This window comes from Brachyistius frenatus, unplaced genomic scaffold (assembly GCF_029030835.1).
Source record: "Brachyistius frenatus isolate BFR_SWC_R1_liver_20210118 unplaced genomic scaffold, ASM2903083v1 Contig_50, whole genome shotgun sequence".
NCBI classification, from domain to species: Eukaryota; Metazoa; Chordata; class Actinopteri; family Embiotocidae; genus Brachyistius; species Brachyistius frenatus.
Genome location: NW_027210649.1, coordinates 392,097 through 413,438, shown reverse-complemented (window position 1 = coordinate 413,438; position 21,342 = coordinate 392,097). Strand labels below are relative to the sequence as shown.

The window sequence follows — 21,342 nt, the reverse complement described above, 5'->3', positions numbered from 1 at the left end:
TTTCATTGAAGACACATGCCTGGGAAAAATAATTTATTATAGAAAACGACAGTGTATGAAATTATATGCATGTAAGTTACTGGCCTTGTTGGCAAAAAAAACTATCTGACACAATATATTAGTTTTAACGTAAAAACACGAGTGCACAAAAAAAACTGAGCTAAAGTGATTAGTTATGGCACAGATCTGAAGTTTGTGTTCTTGTGGCCCTTTTGTGAAACCACCAGTGAGATTCTTCCACAGACAGCAGTTTACAAAATGTCCCATAAAATGAATTTTGACACCAAAAACAGGAATACTTTACATGTTGTAACATCACCTTTTTTAAGGATCCCTCCACATGTTTACACACCGGTGTGACTGGCGTAAGGCTTGTTGGATAAAAAGTGGGTTCTCAGGACGGAGAATCAGATTCTCTGGATCAGCATTGGCGGTCATCACTGTGCACGCTGCACGTTTTCATTCTCAGTGCTGTGCTGTGCAGAAATCATCCTTGTGAATGTCCAAGCTCCTTGAATTACAGTCAGTTTCCTTGGCACCTCCAGAGGTCCGTTTCATTCAGGCAAGTGGAAGTTTTGCTCATCCTACAACAATCCGTCCTCTGGTTCAGATTTAGCCACAGTCTCACGGCCTTTGTACATCTGCAGGTGGATGTTTTAGCACTCGATTGTTCTCGATAGCTGCGTTAGCTTGCGCTGGCTGTCAATCACCTTCAGGTTTTGAACGTAATGTCGGATGTTGCTGGGACTCCGCAGAGGGAGGGCGTGGTCCGAGTCTGGATGAGAGGAAGAGATCAGGTTTGACTCGGCCTACAATTCACTGAGTGTTGGTACTAGCAAATCAAAAATGTCGAAACAGTAGTAGGGCTGTGGAGATCATATTTATCAGGAGTAAATTGAACTAGCTGTGGGCACTATGTTCAAAACAATTAAATAAAACATTATTGGAAAAGAAACTCAGGGACTACAACGGGATACAACAGCTCATGATATTGCAGATGTAGCTTACATGTAGATATGCGAGTAGAGGACCCTTCCAGAAACATGCGATCAGCCAGGCCTCTCTGTGGAGATGAAGGCACTGCAGAGGGGATTTAAAATGTTACTTACCTCACATTTATCATGTAAAGGCACACATTTTACCTTTACTTCAACATGCATGTGCAATTGTTTGACCTTTCCTGAATGCTTACAGAGTCCAAGGTGTGAAGGGCATATTAGTACTGATACTGTGGGTCCACTTGTTGTAATGCAAGCTCATCTGGATCACTTACCATAAGGTTGGCTTCTACATCCTCGTACGATTTTCACTGTTTTGGCGAGCATTCGCTACGAGAGGAAAAGGAGGCAGTCAGTCTCTTACTTGGGAGAAGATTTGTGAGGAGAATAATCGAGCAGGACAACACTGAAAAATTGATCCTACCATCTTCTCAAAATTGACCAGTTTCTCTACGTAGGTTGGGTTTCCCTCATGGATGAACGTCATGTCTGGGTACAGACAGGAACAGAATAATTGATGATTTAGTCAAAGATGTCTATGGGTTCATGACTGGGCGACTCCTGATATCGGTTACCTTTCAGCAGCAGCGGCATTAAGGGGATGTAAGGAGGACTGAGTTTAGCCACAGCCAGTCTGTAGGCTCTGTGGTTGCGTGAAGGATCCTAACAGAACCAGAGGACACAGCACCATCAGAACTCTTTATTAATGAACACGGATAAACTGACTTTCAATGTCGAGAAGCAGAAAACTTGTAATGAAGAATAGTTAATAGTCACTTACCATCAGTCTCTCGTAGGCACAGTAAATTCTTTTCATCTTGCTGGGTATTCTCTGCAACAGACAGCAAAGAGTTGCACAGGTTATTTCCAAAGTACCTGTTCAGTAAATGTGAGACAGCATTCCTTACCATGGTGATGGTTTCTTACCTCCCAGGTCTTGTAAAGCCTATGTACTGCACTGTTGCTCAGACCGAACATCACAGCGAAAAATGAATTGAGGTTCTTCTGCTCCTTTAACCTGTGAGGGAGAGGACACGTGGCTTTGAAGAACATGGTCTCAGACAGACAACGTGCTGTTCTTCAAGTGAAGCTGGATTGTGCAGGGTTTAAAAAGTCAGTCATGCAAACGGCCCTCTGAGGCAATAAGCAGAGAGGGGCTGTGAGCTAAATGGCAGTGTCAGCATCCTCACTGTGACAATGCTTACGCGGTGAAATTAAGCAGGATAATAATGCTTAACATGTTCGCCCTCTTTAATATGTTACCAAGCTAAACTTTGCTATGAAACACTAAACACCATGCACTGCTGAGTTTGAGGGTATTGTCACTAATTTAAGAGTAATGCTGATGATGCCGGCACTAGATAATAAAGTCAGTAAATTATCAATCTTTTGTTAATTTGTTCTATGGGGAACATAAATATATGTATCAAATCCAATGGCAGGCAATCCAGTGTACACAGGTTTTGGCCTTCCTGCCCTTTCACTTATCCAGTTTATCCCCTGCATCACTCCCTCCACCCACCAGAGGTCCCTTCTCTCTCTCTGTCTATGCCCATTCTCCTGCCAGTCACGCCCACCTCACCTGCTATCCAGTTCCCCAATCTGCTCACCTGAATTTTCCTGTTCTGTTTTTTTTTTTCATAATTTTGTCAGCATTGGACCCTGTCTGGACTTCGAACTCCTCTTTTCCTTCGGTGCTGTGTTCCCCTGCCTGGACTTTGTTAATTCAACAATTGTTTGTAAGTAAAGTTCTCTGTTCGCTTGTACCTTCCTCAGTGTCTTGTGTTTGGATGCTTTTGCCTGGTGAAACTGTAACATCCAGATCCAGAGATATTTCACTCACAAAACACTAATGTCAACCTCATGGTGGTGCTAAAGGAAAAGTCACTGAAGTCATTAGGATTCGTCATCTGGGAGTCATAAATGTCAGAAGAATTTGTTTTACTAAATAAGGGAAAACTATGACCTGCTGATGGTGCCGGAAGAGATCACCAAGGTCAGAGATACCAATAGATGTTGAGATCAGTTTTAAAGCGGTGGACTGACCGACCTACATTGCCTACATATCAGGTTTCATGTAACTAACTCTTACACAGAAGCAATCTTGATGAACTTCTTGAGCAGAATGGCCCGTTTCACCAGGTCCTCACAGAGGCACAGCTCTGTCACCACCCAGTACTGCACCTCGTTGAAGCGACGCACAAAGCGCTCCAGGTTCGCCGTAGTGGCACCGGGGAATTTATGACGGCCGAATATGTAGTGGACAAGCTCCACCTGTGAAGATAAAGACAGGAAGGAACCACCGCTGGCATAAATTGTACGTACTATACAAAATGATCTAGAGATCAAGGACAGGAAGGTGTTTATAAGTGATTGAATGGAGGGCATTTTCTTCAGAAACATGTAAAGCATGCAGGTAGTGGACCAGATGACGTGATGGCAAAGATGGTGCTGTCAGATAAAAGGTGTTCTTGTCCATTAGAGATATCTAATCCTTTGTCTGAATGCCAGTTTCAGGTTAATGCCAGACAGCAGTTTCCTCTTTTTGTTTTGTCACATTTGGTTTATATGCAGTGGTCAGATTGCTGCTGAGTCACCTCATGCATGGCAGTGAAAAGTTCCCAGTCATGATTGGTGAGTTCGTTGGCGATGTCTTTAGAGCCCATCTGCTCGAGGATGTCGGTGGATCCTCGCTCTGGACCCTGCTGCTCCGTCAGGGGCATCTGGGACACGGAGAGAGGAAGTGAAGGTGTCGGGTTGTGTGTGCGCTGATCAAACTCAACTGTGTGTAGCGTAATGAATAATAAACCTAATGAGAATATGTCTGAACAGATTGAATGTTAATCAAACAAAAAAGGGTTTTGAGTAATGCATGAAAGGCACATATTCCTCACCAGTTGTTCCACTTGGCTGCTTGTGCAGATGAACAGCCTCTCGTTGAGTCCCAGCGCAGTGTAGACCGCGGTAGCATCAAGCTTCAACTGAGCTCTTTCTGCGGGAATTTACAGGATTATGTTAAAAACTCATTTTCTGCCAAGAAAATCTGAAACTGAATTAATTTTCATCTCTGAATGTTTTTCTAACAATGTTCCAGGAAGCAACAATTTAAATGAAAAATGTCTGCTGCAAAGATTGGAAAAAACACACACACACACACACACAAAAACGTTTTTAATGAGTCCCACCTCCTGTGGAGTTCATTTTGACCAGGATGTGATCGCTGCCTGGTTTCACTATTGCTGACATCACATCCTGTACAGATGCGTTCACCGGGAGCATCAGAGTGAGAGGCTTGTTGTCCGACCTGTAGATCTCGTACAACACTGAACCAAGAGGGCACAGAGCCAAAATGTCAAAATATGATGATTGACGACCTGAATATTGACGTGTGCTAATATTTCTTTCTCATTAAAGGCACCCAAAGATGCTGAACATGAGCTAATGTGAGGTAATTATAATAATATGTTTTGACATATCTTTGTGATTTAGAAAACTTGTAACACTAATTTGATTGATTAGATCTGCCTGTTTTAATGCCTGAGCCTTACTCACCTTTATCCTTTGCTTTGATTGGCTGTAACCTTCCCGCTGGCTCCTCACAGTTTGAAAACCAATCGAAATGCTGGTTCTGTAGATAGCAGGAGAGCGACTCAGCAAGTCAGTGACATTAAACTGACAAATGGCAGCAGAGTGACATTCAAACGGTTTTCTAATGAAATGTATCTCTGATTTAATATCCTGCCATCTCCAAACATTTTACTGCACAAGCAATAAGCACGTGAAACTCACCCTGCCCAGCGAGTGAAATCCATTGTCCAACCTGTCGTGGTATTAAAAGGTGAAAAAAAGTGTTAGATAGTGGGCCACAATATTTATAGCAGCGTAGAAATAGAAAATGTTATCAGATAATATTTACACTTTTGTTCTCCTCCTTTCCTTAAAGTGTTCTTTCAGCAGGCTGCACTGACGATAATCAGCCGCCACCTCCTTCTTTAGCTTCTGTTTCAGAAAACAGGAGGAACATTATTATTTATTCTCCTTAATAACAAATTCAATAGTCTTAATATTTAGAGAAAATATTCTGATGCACAAAGTAAACAGGGTAATAAGTATAAATTCAATTACTTTGAGGCTGAAATCTCACCTCCAAAAAGTCCAAAGCGACAGGGTCCTCTTTCAGCAGAAGGCCGTACAGCGCCACCCACTGGCCGATCAGCTTCACTACCTTCTGTTTGGTGTTGAGAATATAAGCAGCTTTCTCCTGCTCTGAACCCTCAGAGAGCTCTGCCTGGTAAGTGCAATGATGGTTAAGGGATATAAGAAAATATGTATACTAAGAACAATCAAACATAGTATCTTGTAGTCATTAAATGTTCTGAGAATAAAAGTGTTAGACATCATCATAATAAGCAGCATCATCCTAATTGACGGCACCGTTGACACTGTTATCAGTATTATTGTCCATCGCAGGATATTAGTGCTGAAGTGCAGGACACAGCTGACTGGAAGGCATGAAGACTTTGTGGATGAGCAGAAAGTCATTCACACAGGGATCTGCAGGGAGAGAATCACAAAAACATTCAGTTGACTTGGTCTGCACAACCTGAATCCCTCACAGTTAAACAGGTAGAAGATAACAAGGTGTCTGCAGGTTCCCACCTATTGAATCATTTCCATTAGAGTCCAACTTCACTGTTTCCAACAGGTGTTCCAGGATTTTCTCAGGTTCTCCAGACATAACTGTGTACCTGCACAGAGGATGACAGAACACATGACGAACTTTTAGTTTTCATAACTTTGAATTTGCTTTGTATTGCTCTGCATGCATTGGGCTTTTGTGCATGTGTATTAATTTGGGTCTAATTATGAAATGTTTCTGCATGCTAATATAACTGAAAAGGTAACATATGTCCAGGTAGCCTACGACAGATTAACAGAAATGAGTCTACAGCTATGCTAAAGGCTTAGTCAGACTGTATGCGACTGTACTGATCTTTGTTAAGTGTATTAAAATGCTATAATTTGCTACTAAGTGCAAAGATCAATCTACAGCTAAGAAGCACGGTTGTCTTTTGTAAATCAAACCAATTAATCACTAAATACATAATGAGACCTGTCTGGTTATACATATAGGGCTGGGCATCATTAAAACATTTTTGATACTGGTTTATTTATAATATCCCTTTTAGGAAAATTGCAATTACATTACATATTATGGTACAAATCTTTGGTTTTCATGCAGTTTAGAGGGGGGCAGTGTAACCAAGGTGGTTTTCTGTAGCTACAATTAACAGACGTTCCCTAAACGCCTCATAGGTCATCAGTAGGCGGCCGCCTACAGAGCAACCGCAGCCCACTGCAGCACACATAATTACTCATACAGTTATGTGGCTAAATATTAGTTTGATAGATTTACTTGGGGGGAAACAGAATGATTTTATGTATGCTGACGGGCTGCCCACGTGGAGGCTGCGGTGCGTTCACAGAGCCACCGGGGGAGTGGGAAAGTTTAAATTTCCGAGTGGGAAAATACACCTGAACACTTGTTTAACAAGGAATATGTTTGAAGTAGGCGTGAAGTCACTTAACATGGCAGCGTTTGTGGTTAAAGATTTTAAAAAAAAGGAACCTGCTCCGAAAATAAGGTGAACCAGCCAGACTTGATTAGCCTAGCCTACACTAAGTGATAAAAAAAACAGAAGTTATGTTGATCTACAGAGCTCCATTGTGCCATGTGCTGGTTTATGTGGATAATAACAAGGTTGTGTGTGTCACTTTTCTGTAATCGTACATGTCCCAATGGGAACTTTCCTAATTTCCAGCTGCCTGAGCACATGATTATTATGGTAAAAACTACTCCTTTGTAAACATTGCAAAAGTTATGGTAGTGTATTGAAATTTGGTACCAAGACTGAAGTTGTAGACCGAACCAATGCAATTTGGTGGGTGCCATAAAAGTATTGAAGCCCTGATAACAAACTAGTTTGCGTAAATGCTGGCTGATAACCTCCCTGAAAAAGAAGAAGCAGAAAAAGGCTCTTGACGTAATCATTGCATATGCAGTTTGCCCGACAGCCCGTGTTTACAACACTTCGCAAGTTGGCAGTAATATATCACAGCTGAGCCGCCACAGGTGTGCTGTCTGCGTCACATCATAAGATTATTGGCCTTGTTTAAAACGCCTTGCCTTCCAGCACATATACAGTATCTATGGCGTAACTAAATTTAAGGGCTCCTTGTCTAATGGCATCGGGCCTAAAATTTGTATACTGGTTAGACTCCATGGACAATAAATCTTGTGTTTTAAGTAGAGAGAACTAATTGCAGTGTACGTAGATGTAAAGTAAAGAGAGAAAGAAGGTAAAAAAAAAAAAAAAAGTTTAACCCTAACCCTTAACCCCTACCCCTAAATGAGAGCTCAAAATGAGCTAATCTCATTTTAATGTTCACTATAATACGTAAAGTTCAACAAGGAAACATTAAGGTCCATTTCTTTTCTGAATGTCAGTTAACACTTCATTATTAAGACCTTATCCATGTCCGACAGAAAGATCTGTGAAGTTGTCCCCGTTTGTGTTGTGACAATGGAAGTGTTTGTCATGTTAGCATGATACAATATCTGCCCTCTCCCAGAAAGTGTGTCTTAATGATTGTAAACCTGCTTGTAAATTACTGTGGTCATTTTCTCAGAGGTGACTTTGCAGAGTTTTCTCACTTGCTGTTGTTTCCTGCTCCTCCCTGGTCAGCCGAGTCTGCGCTCTTCTCCAGCACCAGCACGGTCTTGCCGTGCTCCTCAAGTCGCACTGTGTTCGCCTCCACATCCTGACGGACAGACGTGGATGACGGCCCGGTCAAAAAAGGTATTTTAGTATATTTTCGGAGCTCTTACTCTGTCGCATACAACCTTGTATGCAAATCGACACATGCACACCTTTGGCAACAAAGTCATGGTGCCACACGTGTAGTGCTGAAGTAAACAAACCTTGAGGATCCGTATGAAGTCCTGTTTATCAACACGGAGGAAATGGCAATTGTCCTCTCTCAGGATGATGGTGGCAGCGCGAGGAGCGTCATTCAGCAAAGCCAGCTGCCCGAAGTCCTCGCCCTCGTGCAGTGTCGTTACCAGACCCTGCGTGCACACGGTACTTTCAGCTTTACTTCACACTGGCGGTCCATTGCAAAGCATTTTATTAGTGAGGTTTATTGAGGACAAACAGATGGATTTTACCTTCCCATGGGTGATCACGTTTACGGAGCCTTTCCAGATGATGTACCAGGAGGTGCCTTTATCCCCCTGACTGAACACTGCATCCCCGAAAAAAGAGATTCAGCACCAACATAATAACCATGAATGAATAACCATGAATGAATAACCATGACGATCGCGCTCACAGGGCACCTTCCCATCATGCGTTTCATCACGTACAGTATGTATGACTTTAACATTCAAGACCAGATGTGCCGTGTCAGAGGTGTGAAGAACACGATGATCGAGAATGAAATCGGTCGTGACATTCGGAGTTTTAAGTTGTTTTACACGATTCGCTGGATCATATGTGGGTCAGGCATGTTGCGGTAGGAGGGCATTTGATGTATATCAGGACAGAAAATGCTCATCATGGACCATCGTGTTGTTCACCTACACAGTGAAAGTGTGTGTGTGTGTGTGTGTGTGTGTGTGTGTGTGTGTGTGTGTGTGTGTGTGTGTGTGTGTGTGTGTGTGTGTGTGTGTGTGTGTGTGTGTGTGTGTGTGTGTGCGTGTGGTAAGACTCTCCACCGAGCCAAAACGTCAGCAATGCTGTTGCACTCACAGACTGTTCCGGCCTTGGCATGTGATTCAAAGACCAGCACCGCTGCCAGCTCCTTACGCACCTACAGGCACAACAGAGCAAGAAATTCATTTTAAACTTGTATTTTACTCCTGGTGTTTTTTGTTCTCAAACTATTTTAGGAAACGGGCAAAAGAATGCTGTTTAGTTAATTTTTCTGGGGGGGGGGCCAGAGATTACGAAAGAGTAACAAGAATTGTGGCGTCACTAATGTTGTTTCTTGCGTTTAGCATAACAAGAGTTTAATGATTCTCTGTGTACTAACTTTAAAAACAGACTCAAATGGTGCTCTTGAATCAAGATACCATAAAACTACCATGAAAAAAAGAATCTTCTGAACTGCAGTTCAACAACAACTTCATTTTAATTACTTTTCAGAAATGTGTGCCATCATAATAATTTTAAATAATCTTTAAAAAAAAAAAAAAAATCTCTATGGAGAGGCTGAAATGATGTGAGGAGAAAACAGTAACATGGACTGACGGAGGTGGAGAGATGAGCGGCAGCCTTGACGTGCAGCAGCTCCTCGTAGATGACCTCCAGGTCCTCGGCACTCCTCTGACTGGGGCTGAATACGAAAGAAGTTGACACAGTAGACATAAAGCAGCCACACAAACACCCGATGATCATCCTGATAACATCCAACTGTACTTGTTCCTTTGAAATGTTGTAGGAGGTGCAGTCATAATGAGTAATTCTAATGTAACGATTTAAAAAAAAACACGGACCATTTACGTAGAATCATCGTGAGCAGAGCGTCAGGACCGAGCTGAGACAGCAGCGACAGACCTTCCTGTAATTCGTCCTCTGAGTCCTTCTCATTCGTTACTTGGTTCAGGCCAAACTCAGAGTCTTGGAAGCGGTAGAACTGCGTGTCCTTGTCATGGAAGTTCAACTCATGTTTCACTTAATAGACAGAACAGGGAAGAAAAACACCGAAATAAATGTAAGAATGTGATTATATTAAGTTATTCAACTAAAAGAAAACCAACAGATTAGTTTAGAAATGAGCAAACTTTGACCGTTAGATGAATTTGGTCTTCATGTAGGAGCTTCATAAAACTCCAGAACAACCAGATAAATGGAAATAAGTGCAAATGCTTTCTAAGTGATTCCGCTCGTTTGATGATGAAGGATTTCTGTCCTGATTGGAGTGGTCTCTTCCAGAAAGATGTGGTTAGGGAACACTTGACTGAGTGAGAGCACATTGGAAAACATTATGCCATGGGCAGCTTCAGTCACTAGATGTCAACACATTAGAGCGCTTCTAGGAAATTATTGAGTGCTGCCTGAGACGTTATCAGAATATATTAAAAAATACTGAATAATACAGGATATGGGTGGAATTATTCCACATCGTTCTACAGTTTACGCCGTGGCCTGGAATCGCCCGACACATGATTAATATTATGTTAATGTGTCCTTCATTTCGGCGGCTGACTGAAAGATACACTTCCTCAAAACTGGAGCTCTTTTTATTCTTACCATGAACAAGGATCCCTTCATCGACCAAGACCTGCCACATTCCCACTGCCTGACTTCTTGATTGGAGACATTCGTTTTGTTTCAACAGCCAATCAACAAGTTCCTTACCGGAGCAGCATTGTCTGGGAGAGAAATTCAACACAACCATTTGCATGTGATTTATAGATGCTAGATGCATCTCAATTCGCTTACCTCTGCGAGTACACTTACATGTACTCTACATGTCAGTACACTTATCTTAGGTGGTGAGTGAATTCTGACAGGGTAGTGCTGTTTTAAATTGCACACTGCTTTTGTGCACTTACGGCAAATTTGAATGCATCACCCACAAACATATCTGCCAGGTTATGTTTGGTCACCGGCTTTTGTTTGGTGTTAAAAATGTTTGGCTGCCTCCTGTGTCACACGCACAATAAACATACTCATGGCTTTTATCCCACAACAGTCAAGTGTGCTACTTAGTGAAAAATAAACACTTGTGTGTGTATGTGTACACCTTGAATTTATATCGTCCGGTGTTTGTTGCAACAGCTGCAGCTTCCTCAGCTGCCAAGTTCAGCAATTCTTAAGTAGGTTGGTGGTCCCTCACCTTCTGCTACTTAGCCAAGATGGCGACTTTTAAAGGTGAAAAGTGTTCAGTGTTTCATTCTCGATTTCAGTGTGAACCCACTTATGCACGTAAGATAAGAAGTCTAAGTAAGCAGATTGAGACACAGCCACTCTTGCTTTTGAAGATGAAAGGAATTACACGACCTATGTCGGTACCTGTATGTTTTGAGGTGGTACTTTCTGTCTCGGATCACAGCAGGGTTCCTCTCGATCATGACACTGTATACTGATCTTGCTGCCTTCACAACACGATCTGAAAGAAACTGAGTAAACGGGGGGAAAAAATAAATAAAGGTTGTGCAGTTACACAATTAGTGTCTTTCTCTTTTAAGAAGTGATTAAAAACTGGGTGAGAGGGTGAAGGAGGGATGTGCAGATAAAGGAGGAGGATCTGTAACACGGACTGCTGCGATGGCGACAAACAGGAGTTGGCAGAAGAAACAAATGTTCAAACAAATGTTTGTGTGTAAGTGAAAATGGGGGAGTATTTTCACTGCATTTCCCTCTCGTGATCATGTGTGATGGCGTGAGGGGAAATTTCTGGAGGTGTCGGGAGTGTAATGGAGTGTGTGTGTGTGTGTGTGTGTGTGTGTGTGTGTGTGTGTGTGTGTGTGTGTGTGTGTGTGTGTGTGTGTGTGTGTGTGTGTGTGTGTGGGCTGCAGGGAGGTGAGAATGTGTTTTAAAAATGGCTGTGTTAAACTCTCCCACACCTCACAGAGTTTCCAGCCTCTACAACTCACTCTGGTTGGCACGCAGAGACAACAAACTTTCACTTTCCGACCACCCTCAACGGATTTCCTTTGAACTTCTCTTGATTCATTCTCACCTCATTCTCAACCCGAGACACACACACACACACACACACACACACACACCATTGTGTTTTTAATCACCTCAGAGGACGATATGTTGACCTACATTTATTTCATGTAGATTACCCAAACCATAACTTTTACTTGCTGGTCCTTACCTCACCTGTAACCTAAACCTAGTCTTACCTTAAACAAAGTAGTTCTCCCACTTTAATTTGATAATTAACATTATGGGGACCTGTTTTTTTTGTCCCTCACAGAGCGGGACAATGTGCAATAGTAATTAATGTCCTCACAACATCAGTAATACTACAACTCACTGAGGTCAGGTTTAAAAGCAAAAGACTGCAAAGGGGTGCAAAACATGTCAGCCACTGATGCGGAAGCAAAGCTTACTCAACAAGAATGTGCTTTGCCTGTTCCTGTAAGGCTTCTGTCCTATTTAAAACCTTTTCACCCTTGTGGCTTTGGTCATATTTAAAAAACAAACAAACTTGAATCAATCTACCAGAGGACAATATTTCCTGTCTTAATGATGGATGGTAGCAGATACTTAAATTTTCCTCCTCCCTGTTTCCCTCCCCCGCAGAAATCTCCCACGCGTCTTGTGATCACAGGAGTGACTCAGAGGGTTGCCTGTTTGTGCTTTGGACACAGTAGTTTGCCCAAGATGGTGGTCTCAACATGTCCACATTTCTTCTCCTTTTTCTTGATGAGTGGAGTTTAAGGAGGCCAGCGAAAGAAACTACCTGAACACTTTGCCTCCTTTAGTCAGGAACACCTGACCTGACCTTTGACCTAACTCCTGACCCCATTCCTCGATGACACCAACACAACCATTGCTCTTTCACCTGGACAGAGGTCTTAACACGTGCTTGTAAGATCCAAGTTCACACACGGATGCTAATTATAATGCATAATTGACTAATGTGGGTAAGACTGTACACATGTCAACCACTGGCCTCTTCCCAGACCTGACATCGAATGAGTAAATGTGCCCTGCTGCGTCCAGTGCCCTGCTGAAGTTATGCTGTCTGGAGGTCACCAGTATTCCCAGGGGCCCCTTTTCCCTCTGGGACTCCCATAGTCACATTCTCAGGCATGTCAGCTCCAAAACTTACTTTCTTGATGAGGCCATTTTCCATTACTTAAACCCAGTCCTTACAAAAACAACATCAGACGCCGTATTTCACAGAGAGGCCTATCCCTCGCTGCTAAACCTGACAGTCATGTAAACATGCGGGAGGCGGAATAATTTGTTTCATGGAATATTTTCCATGACTGTCAGCGGTGGAGCTACTGCGAGTTGTAGATTGTCTCCATGTAGGCCATCTAATCATGTTATCTAGGAACTACAAGCCACAGGTGATTGTTCCCAGTGAGTCAAGTTTCAGAGCAAACATGTTTCCCACAGGTGTGCCTGTGAAAGACAAAGTACAATACACACCCAGCCAGCATGCAGGGACCAACACTGATGAATGGGCAATCTGAAAAGTTTGGATACGCGGCCATAAACAATTTTATGACCAGGGTTCGTTCTACTGTTGAGGTCATTTTACAGTCTAGACCCTATGACTGAAGATGTAAAGTAAAATATTCACAATTACAAGTATTTTGACTTAACTTGTCAAACATGTATGATCTTTGTCTACGATCCTAAATTTCTACACCCAATTTTATCTGGGCTAACGCGACAACAGCTGTTCTCTCCTCCGTAGAGTTTGCTCAAACACTCACGTTCGCTCGCAAGAACTAATTATCTTTATCGCAGAAAAAGTGCATTATCTATTCTGTCTCATCCTCTTTAACTTTGGCGTGATCCTGGCTTTTGAAGTGCGTAGTATGCGGTGTAATTTGAGGCTTTTGTCTTGTTGGGTGGAATGATGATGAGCACAGTTATCCACTGTGCGGCTCCTCTGTAGGCGAGACATTTCTCTGTTTCTTACACTCTCGGTGACCTCGGTGGGCTGTGTTGTGTGAGAAGCAGCGAGAGATGAACACTGCGCGAGTTGACAAGCAGCTTAATGCGGCTCTGTGAACTGACTTTTTCCCCCCTTTTCTCTTCTTTGTGAGAAAAATACAACAGCGCGCTTCTGAAGGCAACACTTCCATCCCGCTACGTACACCACAAATGTGGGGAAAGTGGATGTCTAGGCCTGCGATGCAGTGATTTAGCATCAGATTTCAGAGTTGTATCGGAACCCAAGTTTATTTGAACTTGTGTGCATCGAAAAGTTGCCTAAAGAACAAACAGTAAAACCCACTTTACACATCCTATGTAGCAACAACATCCTTCACCTGCAGAACAGAACCACATCAGCCACAGGCAAGTCAAAAATAAACGAGACGAACAGGTTACAGGCTTTTGTCTTAGTTGTCTTAAACATTTCAAACATTTGTTAAAGAAATTTAAAAAGCGAGTAGCCTGTATATCTAAGGCGAATTCTACTTGACAGTCGAAACAGGGAAACTCCATCTTTTGCATCTAAAAGTTGAAGCAAAATCAGACTTGGCTTATTAAAAACGATCTATCTTTTACAGTACTATCATAATGTATGACGTTCATTAGTGACTTTTTGGATTTGGAGCCAATGCTTGCTAAGCAACCGAGCACAAAGGTCTTGGATGTTAGCAACACCGGCCTCCTGCGGACTCCGTTACTCTGTCTGCTCCTTTGTCCCCCTGCAGCACAAAAAATATCGCCGGCATTGATTATGTGGTTGAAAGAAAAAAATAGTTGAAAGATGCTCTCTACCTACTCTGGCATGAAGAAGACCGCTGAACTTAAACAGGAGTCACTTTCCGTGTCAAACCCTGGTATCAGTATTTTAACGTTTCTCTCCTTGGCATGCCGCTGACGAAGCTGAGATGAAGCACCGTGAGCGGGTCTGGACTGGGTGTGACGTATCAGGCTCGGGAGGGTGGGGGATGGGGGTGGGGGGGTCGGCTAGCTGTGGGCCTTGGAGTGCCCTTTAGACTCCTTATGACAGTTTGCACCCGCTAGGAATGTGTGTGTTTTTTTTTTTTTTAAAAGACTCGCTTGAGTAGTATTGCCGGATATCATAACGACAGAAAGAACAAATTCAGCAGTTTGAGAGGATGTGAGCGCTGCAACTCTGGATGATTCCAGAGGTCAGGAAAACTTTAAGCCACCATGACGGAGAAACCTTTCAAAGGCTGAGCCAGCTAGTGTCAATGTGTGGTCAGCTAATTAGTGAATTGACAGAGAAGGCTGATGTGTGCTTACAATAAAAGCTTTTCTGGTGTACACACCTGCTTCATAGTGTCCTTTGAATTCAGGGCCTCTGGCAGCGGAGTCTAGAAGAAACAGAGAGACAGATTTGATACTTACTAAGACATTTCTTCATATCTAACACCTCAGAAATAAAGCAGACGAATTGAATTCCACAGAAACCAACCGGACTGGTTGTTGATTATAATCTTGATGTGGTTGCACCAAATTAAATAGATATAACCAAGCTGGACGGGTCAGATCGAAAAAAAAATAATTATTTTCTTTTCATCGGGATGAAGGTCAACACAATCTCAACCTGTGGTGCATTACCATTGTCTCCATGGCGGTGTGGGTGGGTGTTGAGTGTGTGTGTGTAGTGAAGTGGGTGGAAAGAGTACATGGACATCGACAAAGGAAAGTACATAGTCTGTCGCTTGTAAGTGAAACAAACTACAAACTATATCTTATGAAAATTCCAACCATTTAAAGATGAAAGGTGCTTAATCGTATCTTTTATTCTCTCTGCACTTAAAAGGGTCACATCATCCCTGACTTAAACCTGCTGCTGTGTACAAATATTCAACAGTACTGCATGTACTTTGGCCGAAGTGAGACTTCCTCTTTGTTGCTTGGTTTTTATGTTTTTACAACCACCTTGTAGCCACTATTGTGTGTCTCCATTCCCAAGATAATTAGTTTTAGTGAATTTAATTATAGCTCTATAAAGGGCACTTATTGTGATCAAATATTTCTCTCCATTTCTCAGTACTTTGTGTCTGCACATGAAAGACAACTGATTTATAGACACCAGATTTCAGTTTCCATCACATTTACGTAACTATCCAGGTGCAGCAGAGTTTTGTGCTGCTTTGCATGAACAGCATGAATTTAAAAAAAGTTAATTTTGAAAAGTTAATCACATGACACAGCAGACAGTGAGCCACACATGTACAGCAGTTGACTGTATCGATCAGGAAGTTGTGATAAAGTCTTCACGTCACTGATGTACATCTGTGTCTCCACTCATACTGCTGACACACTTTGTGGTATGTTTTGTCTGGCCTGCTGTGCAGCCAGCTCTGTCACATGATCACAGCCTGATTGGCAGATTGCCAACAGTTTTAACTCCGCTCATAAAAAAAACTCATTAGCTCTCACTGCAAGTTTGCATGGACGAAGAACTTAAAGAAACATGTAGCTGAATCGGCATTTTCACCGATCATGATTTTGATTGTAATTGAAATGTTATTGACTGAATATTAAGTCGTAAAATCTTATGCATGCCTTATCAGTCAACAAAAAAATGTGGAGAAACCAGTGTCGTTGACAGACACAGTCAGGAAGCTTTAAGTACCTCAGGTATTTTGTTCTCCTTGTCTGCTTGTCTGGTATGCATTAGTAAGAAGGACAGGAGAGACGCAAATCTGGCATCTTAAAATGATGACAACCAAATGAGCTCAAAATGCTAGTGCCCCTGTTAGAGGTACAGGATCTGTCTCGTGTTAAGAGAATGAATCAGCTTGTGCTTCAGGGCCTGTTTAATTGGGCTTTTTGTTAACACACAATGAACAGAGAGAAGAAGAAGAAGAAGAAATGAACTCTTCAACTTTGAGTAATTACAAGCCAGCAGTGTTGGGGAGTAACAAGTTACATGTCAGAGTTATTAATGAAATTACTGTTACTATTGAAAATGTTGGTGATCATAAAGAGGTTACATCTAAATATATTATTTTTGGTAAAAAGCTGATATGTTAAATATCACACTCATTCTGTTGCTTTGCATCTTTGCGCTGGACAGGAATTTTTCCTGTGTACAAGCTGGACATGGCTCCATTCATTTGCAAGTATGAGCTCAAATTTTAAAGTTTGTTTTTGATTGGTTCTCTTGTTTGGATTGGCACCGCCTCTTTTCTGCCAGTCAAATCAAGGTGCACTGTTCTAAACAACTGCGCCAAAGCAGTCAGCCATGTCATCGGGGAATACGAAGTATTTAAAAAGAAAAAAAAGTAATTCAGGAACCAAAAGGACTCAAAACAAAACAGTGACCAGTACCCTGTAGGTAGTTCTATCATCATTCAGCATGGAGTTGACCTTAATGTAGACTTGGTTTGAAGTTATTTGAAAAAAAAATTCTTCACTGCAATCAGTTGTGATCCGACTTGAAATTTGATTTGGTGCTTTTGTTTTAAAATCAAATCATTTCAGTCTTTATTCAAGTTACATTGAAGAACTCAGTGTTCAGTACTTTTGTGAGGTTTACATGGGTTAGTTTAAATTTAGTTTTGGAGCTTTTCAGATTTATTGACCAGTTTAAAACTTTTAATAGGAATTATAACCGAAAAGTTTTCAAATGTAATATGTTACATTTCTTTGAAGTAATTAAAATAGTTACATTACTTATTGCATTTTTAACAAGGTAACTAGTTATCTGTAACCTATAACATATCTAAAGTAACCTTTACAACACTGTAAGCCAGTACAGTGCAAACAATGTTCCCATAGAAAAGATAATCATCCGTTAGACGTGAATGCTCATTTTACAATTAGGGTCGTTCTGCCTATTTTCAACTTAGTTGTGTAAATCTTGTTATTGTCGCTGGGCTCTGCTCAAGTTGTCCTGTGTAATTTGTCATGTGTGAAATATCCTGAATAAACACAATCTGACTCAGTTCAGTGACGGCAATGCTTGTGACATGTAGGAATATTTTTAGCATTTTACATTAAGCGGTTTGGATCTCAAAGGTTAAAGGTGATTGAACTACTTTCTTAAAATATGACATCGATGTTTGTCCGGTAACAACAGAACAATCAGAGATTTACAGTTGTCTTTGGCCTGCTGTTATTTAAAAGTGAAGTAAATTTAGAACCTAAGAGTTTCAACACTCATCTGTGTCTTCCTGTGACCTGGTAAGAGAAAAAAAAATCTCCGCGACACGCATTCTTCTACAAACTCTTCTGTAATCTGAGTGGGGGGTTTTGCAAAGAAAGTGAACAATAAACAATACACTATTTATAACCTGAGTTTATAAAAAAAAAAAAAAAAAAATGACTTTGTGCTTTGTACCTTCCTGAGTCCCCACACCCGAACTGCTAACACAATAGAGAAGTCTGTTTCAGTCCACTTGGAAGCATTCTTTAAATATCTGTGAACTGCTGTTTGGAGGACCTGAAGTGTGTCTTAGTGCAGGTGAGAGGTAGTTGTGGAAGAAGTATTCAGATCGTAAAGTAAAAGTACTAATACCACACTGTAATACTCCATTATAAGTTATAGTCCTGCATGGAAAATGGCACTTCAGTAAAAGTATTATGTAATCAGAAAACTACTTAAAGTGCAAATGCATATAAATGTCTCCTGTGTTATATAAATGATATTATTAGATTGACTTGGCTCATGCATTAGAGTTCAAGCAGCATTTCTCTACTATAGCTAGTATACTTTTTAAACCATTTTGTACATGACTTAAACTACTGATTATTTTCATACAGGCTGAATATGCTGTTTATTTTCTGGATTAATCAGTTGATTGGTTGGTTTAACAAAAATTTGACATTGGTGAGAAACGTCAGCCCAAAGTGACACCATGGCAATACTTTGTTTTGTTTAACCAATAGTTCAAACCTCAACATTATCAAGAATCCAATTTAAACTATTAAAATAATTAAAAAGAAAGGTCACATCTGATGGGCTGCAATACTTTTTTTTCTTCAATTATGAAAGCTCTTTTCATAATAATAAAAATAATTGCTGTAAGCTGACAAATGTGTCAGCTGTATTTGTAAATACTGTGGTCTAATTTAATTTATAATAACAGCATTATATTGTATAAGGTATTTACATGTTTTCTATGCAAAAATCTTGATTTTTGTTTCGCAGCAAGTAACAGTAGCCGTGAATTAAAAGTGTAAATCGTGCAGTAAAAAGTACAGTTGAAATGTGCCGACGTATAAAGGGGCATAAAAGTTAAATACTTAAGCACCTCCAACTTGTATTTATGTAGAGTACTACTTAGTCCCACCACTGGTGAGAGGAAATGAGGTTAACTCAACCCCTTTTTTCACACAAGCACACTTTACTCTGACTAATGTTCCTTTTTCTCCATCTCTCCTCAAACTGACTTTTTACTCTGTTTCAGCACTAAGTGTGTTCAACATGCTGAGTACTTGTCACTTTAACAAAAACTATAGCTTTTGGAGCTATTAAGCCATCATGTGTCAAGACATGTAGACACCAATTTTGCAAAGTGAATTATTATTATCGGCTTTTAGAAGCCGACGAGCTTCTCAGGCAGATTAATTGAAGACATTTACAGCAAGCAAGTCACATTTTGAGGGTTTATTCTGAGTTAATTATCTTCTCATTAAAGGAACAAGTCAATACAAAAAAACAGCTGGAGTAACGATCATCATTAGCCTATCATTATTTTCATCTCTCTTTTTCCTCATTATTATCTTTATATGGCATCACACAGTAGCTATAGTAATTCCTGTGTGTGCCCCACGAACTTATTCCTCTGAAGTAAACATGTAAACATGTAAACATGAAAGCAGGCGTACCCAGCTGATGCCCCGGATGGTCGGTGTTTTCACTGAGTAGCGGTCCGGGAACACTTGGTAATTCTGGCTCCGAAATAGATGCATGTTGTCTCAGATCAAAACACCAGACAAACAAGTTTCCCAGTCAGAAGATCTGCCCACGGACTCGGCACCTCCAGACATTATTCACGGCACGGTTGATCGACACGCTCATTACTGCACAGCGACGACTCGATGGCAGCTCCGGGCTCCTCCACATTTTGCCCCCCCACCCCACTCCCCTCTCTTAAATTCAGCCAGGACTCCCGAGTCACAGTCCCTGCATCCGAACTTCAGACCTCGCCAGACGTGTCTGCCTCAGTGAGGACGGGCTGCGTAATGCTCAGCCATCCCTCGCAGCACAGGCGCACTTTGTTGCTGAGTTGCGTGTGTGCGCACTTTGCCTTAGCCAAGGAACTACATCAGAGACTCTGCTTGCTCTGGCATTTTTACCACCCAATTAACGGAGTTTGAGTTAATATTTCCTTGTGTGTGTGGGGAGGGGGGGAGGGGGGGAGGTGCAGCCTTATCATTTTGTCCTTTGTCAGTGAAATGTCTATTCTAAAAAGGCTTTTTCACAGATGGCAGGGATGCAAATTGTTGGACTTGGGCTCACAGAATCGCACAAAAGGTGACAAGTATGACTTGTTAAAGATCATCCATAGGCTACATACCAAAAAATGTAATCAAATTAGAAAACATATTTGTATTTAGCCTCTCCCATGCATTTGTTTTTACAACAATCTTAATCAATCTACACAAACACATTCAACAGGCTCAGGACTGTCAACTACCTGTTCACCTGACACTGTAGGTTCACAAGACTGTGTCAAGGTAAAATAGGCGTAATGTTTCATGCAGGCACTGTATAATCTAGTTTGTTCAGTGCAGCAGTTCATTCCAGCTCGCGTTGGCTGCAGAACTCTGCATACACACTTTTATCAGGTTGTCCAGCTGTCTGGCTCGACCGGGTCTGTGAAGCACAGATAAACCACTTCAAGGGCAGAAAGTAATTTAGGTTTGAGAACAGCAGTCAATGTCTCTCATTAGTGCTTATGTCCAGTTCTTGTTCTCAGTTTGATCCTCAGGTGCTTGTCCTTTGTACAGGTGTTAAACTGTTACACACTCATTATTTTTATGGCGTCATAAAAGTTGTACCAGGTGTACTGCCGTGTTCAGCTATGAATAGATTTCTATAGTGTGACTCGGCTTCGGACCTAATTCCTGCGGTTCAAAGTCATGCGTTGTAATATAGATGCAGATGACTTACTTCCCCCATCTCTGGTGTGCACCGTCTTGGTGGGGAAGAGATGGCTTTGACCAAGTTCTCCATAGAGAAGAGGGCTTGAACAGGATCTGTGTGGAGAGGAAACAGGAAAATGGTGTGTCTCCTTTAATATCATGCATTTCCCCCCTATTGGTAATTAGCTAAAGCAAACCTAACCAGATATAAATCTACAGACTGTTAAACACAGACAAGGGAACCATCTATTTAACTTGATCTCCATGGGCTACAAGTAATATCTGGATCGTGGTCTGCTGTGTCCTGCAGCCTGGAAGTGTTATGTGAGAATTGTTTAAAATCCCAGCTATTGTTCCAGGGCCGGGCTGCCCTTCCTGTACTGATCTCCGAATCGGAGTTAGTTTGTCAAGGTTTTCCACAAGACACACACTGACAAGAACACTCACTTTGTCCTGTTTTCCATGGTTTTGTAGGTTCAGTTGTTCCTCCAGCTGTAAAGATGTCAGAGGGCAGCGTATTGAAACTGCCTGTTGCTCACCTCTGCTTTAGACATGGCTTC

At 41.5% G+C, this 21,342-nt stretch overlaps 1 protein-coding gene across 1 annotated transcript; it reads right to left on the bottom strand.

Annotated features, from left to right (window-relative positions):
* Positions 1–19: 19 nt before the first annotated feature.
* rapgef3 (Rap guanine nucleotide exchange factor (GEF) 3) lies at positions 20–20,011 on the bottom strand. The gene is made up of 27 exons (XM_069704189.1): positions 19,523–20,011; positions 15,007–15,051; positions 11,078–11,184; positions 10,313–10,434; positions 9,556–9,733; positions 9,311–9,395; positions 8,810–8,870; positions 8,227–8,303; positions 7,981–8,127; positions 7,714–7,820; positions 5,658–5,746; positions 5,474–5,552; positions 5,143–5,293; positions 4,915–4,997; positions 4,788–4,818; positions 4,551–4,626; positions 4,184–4,321; positions 3,893–3,990; positions 3,596–3,721; positions 3,091–3,272; positions 1,926–2,016; positions 1,780–1,830; positions 1,574–1,661; positions 1,423–1,487; positions 1,274–1,328; positions 1,009–1,080; positions 20–775 (listed from the first exon to the last, which is right to left on the bottom strand). The coding sequence occupies exons 1-27, from the start codon at positions 19,604–19,606 to the stop codon at positions 657–659; spliced, it is 2,607 nt and encodes an 868-aa protein (XP_069560290.1). The 5' UTR covers positions 19,607–20,011; the 3' UTR covers positions 20–656.
* Between the last annotated feature and the right edge of the window lie 1,331 nt (positions 20,012–21,342).

What these genes read in the sequence shown, in the direction of transcription:
- rapgef3 (XM_069704189.1), bottom strand. Translation starts at nt 19,606, where the DNA reads ATGCATCTATTTCGGAGCCAGAATTACCAAGTGTTCCCGGACCGCTAC. An exon ending in CCATCCGGGGCATCAGCTGG is followed by an intron (nt 15,052 to 19,522) that starts GTACGCCTGCTT and finishes TGTTTCTTCTAG; the next exon opens with ACTCCGCTGCCAGAGGCCCT. An exon ending in GTGCCTACGAGAGACTGATG is followed by an intron (nt 1,662 to 1,779) that starts GTAAGTGACTAT and finishes TGGTTCTGTTAG; the next exon opens with GATCCTTCACGCAACCACAG.